Source organism: Cebus imitator, unplaced genomic scaffold (assembly GCF_001604975.1).
Source record: "Cebus imitator isolate Cc_AM_T3 unplaced genomic scaffold, Cebus_imitator-1.0 Scaffold10, whole genome shotgun sequence".
Taxonomy (NCBI): domain Eukaryota; kingdom Metazoa; phylum Chordata; class Mammalia; order Primates; family Cebidae; genus Cebus; species Cebus imitator.
The window spans coordinates 5,765,862-5,773,556 of record NW_016107325.1 but is presented as its reverse complement, the minus strand read 5'-3'; the positions used below and the strand labels follow the sequence as shown (position 1 = coordinate 5,773,556).

Sequence of the window (7,695 nt, the reverse complement as noted above, 5' to 3'; positions counted from 1 at the left end):
AAAAAAAAAAAAAAAAAAAAAAAAAAGGAGATTTTAATCTGTTCTAGTTTGAAGCCCAAATTAAAACTCCCAAAAGAAGAGACTTTAGAAATCCTGGCCACCTCAAAGGTGGCCCGGGTGACCTGCGACGAAAACAAATAGCATTTTCCCACCGGCTTGGTATTTAGGAAAGGTGTGGTGCAGGCCACTAGCCCTAGCCCTAGGCCTTAAAACGCGCGGCAGAGCCAGCTGTTACTGATGTTGGCGCTGCTAGTACCCTAGCCCTGCAAGGCCGGAGGACGTCGGAAGGTGTCTGTGCCGCCCGCTGCTCGCCCAGCCCCTAGGTCTCCTTACATCGGTGTTCTGGTAGGCGGTGACAGCGATGAACTGAGTCTCTGGGAAAGTGAATGTCTGCACGCGGCCAGGCTGGCTGGTGTCCTCCGTGCCGTCCTCGTTCACTTCCACCACATGCAGGCGGGGCTGGTACTTGTGTAAGGACTGTAAAACCACCATCTGTCCAGTGGAAAGAAAGGGGAGCGCCGGGTGGCGTGTTAACGCGGTCGCTGTGCGCCCGGCTGCGCGCCCCGGCAGACAGAGGCAGCCTGCAGCCCGCCTCCCAGGCTAACTGACCGCGGGACTCGCCTGCCTGGCTGGCGGCTGGCTGGCTGGCTGGGGCAGACCGGCCTTCGCACCTCTGCGAGCAAGGATAAGCTAGGGCACCGGAGAAAAGGGGGAACCCGACCGCTCGATCCTCAGGGCCCTCCTCCTAGTCCTCCTGTAAGGAGGAGGAACAAAGATTTCCACAACCTGCAGATTTTGTGGGGTTTCCTTCCCAAAATCAATCATTATTAGTACTTGGAAAGGTCGAGCACTCCAAAATTGGGCCGACGGGGATGTTTGTCAATGAGAACAACTTTATAGATTTAATATAAATTTGGAGGATGGAAATATAATTTTTAAGTCTTTTTAATGAAGCTAAGAAACGTGTATCCAGTTCCACATGCTGCTTTACACTGACGAACTGGATGGCAGGGAGGAAGGGGTGACAGAGAGAGAACAGGAGCGCCTGAGCCACTGACCTGCCCATTGTTATTTGAAGCTCCTTTGTTGTTCGTAAGTTTTAATTTTCCAAAAGAGATTTCTTGGCGCATCCAGTGAGCCCCAGTGTTGGGGGAATCCGGATGCATATAGACCCGATTTCCTAGAGGAAGAAATACGTTGTTTACAAATGCCCCTGGCACTGCCCAGTCCCAGCTCTTCACCACGTAGGACACACACACACACACACACACACACACACACACACCTTACTCCACTGTGAGGCCCATTAGCTGGGGCTTTTTTAGGCCGTTCTTTCTTCCTATTAACTGGGGGTGATTAAAATAGCTTTTGCATAATCCTCCCCCTTCTCGCAGCTCAGTCTGTCCCCCTGTCCCCCTCGTTTCCTTTTAGAAGTCATTGGCCGATCGTTTTAAAAGTCGCTCGAGCCAGTCCACAAAGGCTTTAATTAATCATTCTCACCTAAATAAGTGTCAGGAAAATGTGTTAATTGGAAGGACTTGCCTTGCACATTGGTGTCCGCTTTGCCGCAAGGAACCCATTTGCCTCCTTGAAACCTCCAGTGATTGGGATCCGCCAAAATCACATCCACAAAAATATTGTAATGAGCCGTGGGATCGAGACCAGAAATGTTAAAACTTAAAAAAGGAAACATGCGCCTATTTAAATTAAGGGGTGGGGGGAGAAAACAAGGAAAAAAGAAACATAAATGTTAAAGATTAAATGCAAGAAGCGGGGCGCCAGATAGCAAAGCAAAACTTGTTCTTGCAGCAAATAGGGGCGAATATTTGCTAGGTTCGAAAAAGGGTGGTGGGAGAAGAAAAGAAGTGCGACCCAAATCAGGGAGAGCGGCGGGTGAGCTGGAGTGGGAAGGCGGCAGGTATCACTTCCCAGGTGGAGAGCGAGGTTGGCGACCTGCATGTCCACCTGTCCGTGCATGCTAGTGTTGATGCGTCCCTCCCATCGCCCGGCCGCTGGCCGGGGCTCTTCCTTTTTCTTGCTTTCCTCTGGCCACTGACTGGCTCTCCAACCACATTACTAGAACTGGATTCCCCCCCACCACCATCACGGTAGCGGTTATCCCTTCCACTTTCCCCCTTGCCAAAGCCAGCCAACTCTAGGTCGCCTTCCACTCCACTCCCGACCCCAAATCGTCGCTGCCGCGGCAGTCACAACCTAGGTGCACTTGTTCCCGGCTGCGCCTGGAGCAGCGGCAGCCAAAAATGTAGTATTACCTTCCCTGTTTGGTGATGATCATCTCCGTTTGGTGCCGGTGAAATTTCAGCCAAAGGGGCCTGTTGCACAGGTACACCTGTGCTTTGCCCGGCACCAGCCCCGGCTGGGTGGAGGAGAACTGGTAGAACGGAGCTCCTTGGTAGGAGTGGCCGTACTGTTGTGGGTAGGGGTAGCCGGCCGTGGGGTATCCCTGCGGTGAGGAGTTGGACAGGAGGCTGTTGTAGGCTCCGTTGGTGATGACCGGGTGGTGGGCCATGTAGCGGCTGGGGCTGCCGATGGAGAAGGCGGGGTGCGCCGGTCCGTGCTGGCCGGGGTACGGGAACATGGCACTGGGAGCAGTGGCCGCAGACTGTGGCTGGCTGGACTGAGAGAGGAGGTAGCGATCTGCAGCAGAGCCATCGAAACTGTGACGAAGCTCAGAGACCCCGTCCAAGACAGGAGAGAGTTTACTTCTCTGGACGTCCCCTGGTGAGTCCTTGGAGTCAGGAAAATTGTCTGTATCTGACTGATTCGTCATCCCCCTGGTAATTTTTTTCAAAGGTGAACTTCTCTCCAGGTTGTCAGTGGTCGAGATAATGGGATGATCGTGCAAGACAAGCTCGGATCCGCCTGAATGTGGGTAGCTGCTGCTCACATTGAGAAATTTCTTGGAGAGCATGATAGAAGGAGAAAGGCAGTGCTCCAGCTGCATAGCTCTAGAACCTGAACACTCGCCCTCCCGTCCCTGGTTTTTAAAGTCCTATTTATCATAAACTAGAAATCCACAGACCCCCTCACTAGACAGAAAGCACTTCAACCAGCAAATGCTTCTCAAAGGTTTGATTTACTTTTTTTTTTTCCCTGGGAGAAGAGATTGGCCAATTGACACTATGCAGCAATCAGAAAAGGCTCACTTTTGATCTTGCTGCTTGTGCAGCCGATGAAACGGCTCTTGCCATTGGTTAACTGCTGACAGTAATTTAATTAGATAGACATTAATTAGGATAATCACCTGGCTCCTGGTAGCGACGATCATGGCAAATTGAAGGGGATGATTTTATTGTTGGCTTGGGGGGTGGGGAATGTGTGTTGGTTTACGTGAGCACTGTTGTGTCACCTTTAAGCTTTGTGACCACTGCTTTAGGAAGATTCAAAAATGTGCAATTTACTAAACATTTCCTACCTTCCCCCCCTTTCCCCCTTTAGAGCGGAGGGGCGGAGGAGGGAATTCGACGATGCTAGGAGACTTTTCGGATCTGAATGAGCCAAATATTCAGTTGAATGTAACGATTTCAAGTGCAAAGTATACAAAGCGCGAGCCGGTGGCCTCTTCTCGCCCTGTAAAAGTTCCAGAGTCTGTCTTTTCCAGCTAATACAAAAGCACACGACACCTGAGCTGGTGCTTTGTGAGCAGGTCCTACCTGTCCTCGGTGCCCCCGCCCCCACCTTTTAAACTGCAAACATAAATAAATAAATCCCTGCTGCTGAGAACCACAGCGATAAGCAGGAGGGGGGAGAAGAGGGGGCGAAAAGCAGCAACTCACCCACCAATCCACCCACCTCAGGAAGGTTCGGTTTCTTGGTTGAGCACAGAAACAGTGGCAATCTATGATCTCCTTTTTAAGTTTTGAAATAATCATAAGCTGTCGGGCTGAAACGCCTTAATGTATTTGCAGTGATGTTTACCGGGTCTTTATTAAATATTTTATCAGCGAACTTGGTTGCAGATTATTTGAAGAGCATCTAACTGGGGACAGGCGCCATGCATCCTTTTCGTCCCTCTGCATTTCCTTCTCTCTGAGGTACTGGCTTGGCGACAGGTTCAAAAGCCTCGCCAGAAAAATAGAGGGCCGAGTCCCCGTGCAAATGGGCTCGTCAGAAGCGCTGATCTGGGGAGACAGAGTGGAAGTGGTGTCAACACAGTAATCGCTACTGAAGACGTGTGTGTGTGTGCGTGTGTGTGTGTGTGTTTAATGTTTATATAATCTGGAGGGAAGAAAAAGCATCCATGCCAGTAATTTTAAAAGGAAAATGAATCTAAGGATGAATAGAAAAAAAAGAACCAATTTAAAAGGAGGTTGGCACAAATAAATAGCACGAGGCCCAAAGAGACCCTGATGTGTAGGAAGGAGGTCTTCCAGCACCAGCTCTACAGAGGAGCCTAGCCCTCGGCCTGAACCAGAGGGCCACGAGCGAGCGGCAGAGGGTTTTTATCCGCCCAAACCTGCCTGTCGCAGCCCGGCGCTCGCTGACCTGCCCTCCCGCGGCTTTCCTCCCGGACGCTTAGCCGCGCAGGAATTAGCAGGAGGAGCCAGATCTCCGCTCGGCCCCGAGAGCTGGCGAGCCCGAGGGCGGGCTCCGCCCGGGGGACTAAGGGAACGCAGGGTGAGCTGCGTCTGGCGCAGACCTCAGGGGCACACGCTCTTCCCGTGCTGGGGGCGCGGCCTGGGCACTTCAGCCAGGGGAGCCTCTGGCTTGGAGCGAGCGCGTCTGTCCTCCCCAGGCCGGGGCCGCTCCCGGAGGAAAAGCAGCTCTGGGAGACATCGGTGGGTCCTGAACATGGGCGGAGACGGGTTAACCAAACTCGCTGCTTCGCCACTGTGGTGCATTTTCAGAGCGGCGCCTCAGTGGGCCGAGCGGTCAACGCTGAGCCGAGACTGCGCCCCTCGAGGCGGGCTGGGCGCCTTGGCTGCAGAGGGCACCAGCTGCGGCCTCCATCAGGGCGCCGCGGGCAAGGCCCTGCGCAGGCGGCCTGGGCAGGGCAGGTTGATGACCAGATGTCCCAGACTAAAGCCGAGACAATTTTCTGGGATAAAAAAGAAAGCGAGACCCATTTTTCCTTTAGAAAGCAAACCTCAGCTCCTGGCCAGGAAGCTTCATAAACAAGCAGTCTTAGCCGTTGACTCGGGGTGCGGGGGAGGGGAGTAGGGAACACCATTTGACACTTGTTTTCCTTCCTTGACCTTCTACCGCCATTTGCCTTCATGAGAGGCTTTTGACTTCTTACTTTTGGCTACTTTTGTTTCCTTCTTTCTTCCATCTTCAACTTTTATGTCCAAGAGTGCTTCTCCCTCCTTGGCTTCGAAAGACAGTACTTTCCTCCGTTCTCAGTGGGATGGAACCTTAAGTGTGTAAAGAGGTGAGACATCATCTGGGCTCTTTTTGAGGCTTTGCCATTCTCAATACCCTAAACTGCTTAAAAAAAAAAAAAAAGGAGAAGAAGAATGCTAAAATGAAATGTTAAGGTGTTAAAGGATAGAAAAGGCAGAGTGCACCTTCTTCAGAGTTTTTAAGGAATTGAATTAATATGCTTCTGACCCACTTTGGATTATCAATACTAAATACAGTGATTGCTCACATATAGGCTATGCCTTGAATTTATATATGCTAAAGAAAATGAAGGCTTTCCTTAGAATCACCACACATGCCTGTGAACCATACTTCCAAAGACCAGGGCTTCTCAAACCTTAAAGTGTGTATGAGCCACACCAGGTTTCTTGATTGTGATTCAGTAGGCCTGGGGTGGGGCTTGCTTTCTGTATACATAATGAGTTTCCATAAGACCCAGATGCTATTGGTCCAGGCAGATCACGCTTTGAATATTGAGGCCAGAGCTTTTCAGTCCCCATACTACTCTGTTTTTCTAACAGGGACATTTCTGCACTACAGACAAATAGTTTTGTTTCCAGAGCTGCTTTACCTCTGCATGGTGGAGGGGTAGATAGGTTCACATAAGCAGGCCTGCATGTGTGTGCTCACACACATACAGTCTTAAACAGCTTACTGAGTTTGTGATTTAACACATCTTTTCAATGCCTAACTGGGCCTGGGACATCAGGCTGCTGCGAAAATAGCTGTAAAAAAAGACAGAGGTGTTCAAGACAAAAGGTGTTCACTGAGCTTCCTCTCAGGGCATCCTGATTTTGATTGACTCCAAATCTACAAAAAGTAATGTAGGTTTTTGCTAGGAAATATTTAGACAAGGTTCTGAAATTGGGAATGTCACCAACATGAACCAAGTGACAGTATGTGGTGTGTGACTCTAGGGAGTCCAGGAAGATAGGGTGATCAAATAAGGGCAAAAAACAGGCAAGGTTAGCCTCAGGATATTTTCAGAGGACTAAATGGGGGAGAAAAAAAAAAACCTTTTAATCCAAATATTGAGAATAGCCTTGAAATACTAAGGCCTTCTTCTGAGGACACACTGTACCCCAAAAAATAAAATTGACTAGCATTAATTAACATCTGTGAAATAAGTTATAGAACCTTATTTGTAAAGAGAAAAATCATATTCAAAAAGTCTGCACACATTTGAATGAAGCAAAAGAAAACTTCACTAACTTCCACTTGTATTTTAATTTTCAAAATGTAATCGCAACGACTTAATACATATTACATGTGCTACATAGGATATACTATCACTATATCTGAAACAAGAAACCACAGCACAATCAAGAAATGCTCAGAATACCTCTTGGTCCACCAAAAAAGATACTGTGAAACATACTGGGAATTTAAGCCATTTCTACTTTCAGTTTCTGGTGACTTCGGTAGGCAACCAATAAGAGCCTAGACTTGTTCCAGTAGGACAGTAATTTCATCTATCACAGCACTCATAACACTTCTAGTAGATTAAGTTAAATTCCAAGTCCCCACGTAAAACCTTCTTTTAATGAAGCCTTAGTGATATTCTCACCGTATTTTCACAAGCAAGGGTGCAGACTAGAATTAGATCTTTGTCTCCGTATCTTTTGCCATACTCCTTGGTATAACCAGTATGGTGCTGAGCCATAACAGGGACAGTTACTTTTGTACATCACATTAGAAGTAGGTTCAGAGATAAAGTCATCTATAAAAACTGCTATTAGCTATTTTTTTTCTTTATTAGAAAACTGGATAGTCCTAATTTAGAAAACGTGAGACCAAACAATTACAAAATTATTGCTTATAAATTCATATTAAACTCACATTATGACTACTTTTCTCATTTTGCTTTTTAGACATTACATACTTTCTGTGGTTATTTTAGGTGAAAGTCCAGTAGAGTTTGCAGCAGCCAATTCCCAGTTTCAAAACTGCTGGTAGAATGTACTCTTTTAAAACATGATAAAGTATAAATTAAAATTGCTTCCCTTTTTCTTTGTAAATGTACTCCTCCAAAATCCTAAAAGTATACTATGTTTATAAGATATTGAGTATACAATATTAGCTTATGACAAATGCTAATAAAATGTCAACAATTTTTTCTGAGTTACTCACTAATTAGATAGCCACTCATTAATGTAAATCATTATACATTTGTGAAATTTTGTTACACTGATGTTTTATGTGTTACAAGATCTTAAAATGCAAAGGGAAATATATCTTTGTGTGAGATTTCTAGACCACTATCAAATGTTATTTCATCAATCCCACCCATTGTCAAAAAGACCTCAGGAGGCA

The 7,695-nt window shown here is 47.4% G+C and overlaps 1 protein-coding gene across 2 annotated transcripts in view; it reads right to left on the bottom strand.

Moving 5' to 3' along the window:
• The window catches only part of TBR1 (T-box brain transcription factor 1), a 10,708-nt gene extending 6,530 nt beyond the window's left edge, over window positions 1–4,178 (bottom strand). Inside the window, exons 1-4 of one of the 2 annotated variants that reach the window (XM_017547880.2) lie at window positions 2,274–4,178; window positions 1,543–1,697; window positions 1,059–1,180; window positions 334–492 (exon numbers count right to left, since the gene is read on the bottom strand). In XM_017547880.2, the coding sequence (XP_017403369.1) occupies window positions 334–492; window positions 1,059–1,180; window positions 1,543–1,697; window positions 2,274–2,965 (1,128 nt within the window). In that variant the 5' untranslated portion in view covers window positions 2,966–4,178. Of the gene's footprint in view, window positions 1–333; window positions 493–1,058; window positions 1,181–1,542; window positions 1,698–1,953; window positions 2,083–2,273 lie in introns of those variants that run through there. The other variant, XM_037745601.1, reaches the window with a different exon arrangement.
• Window positions 4,179–7,695: the final 3,517 nt, after the last annotated feature.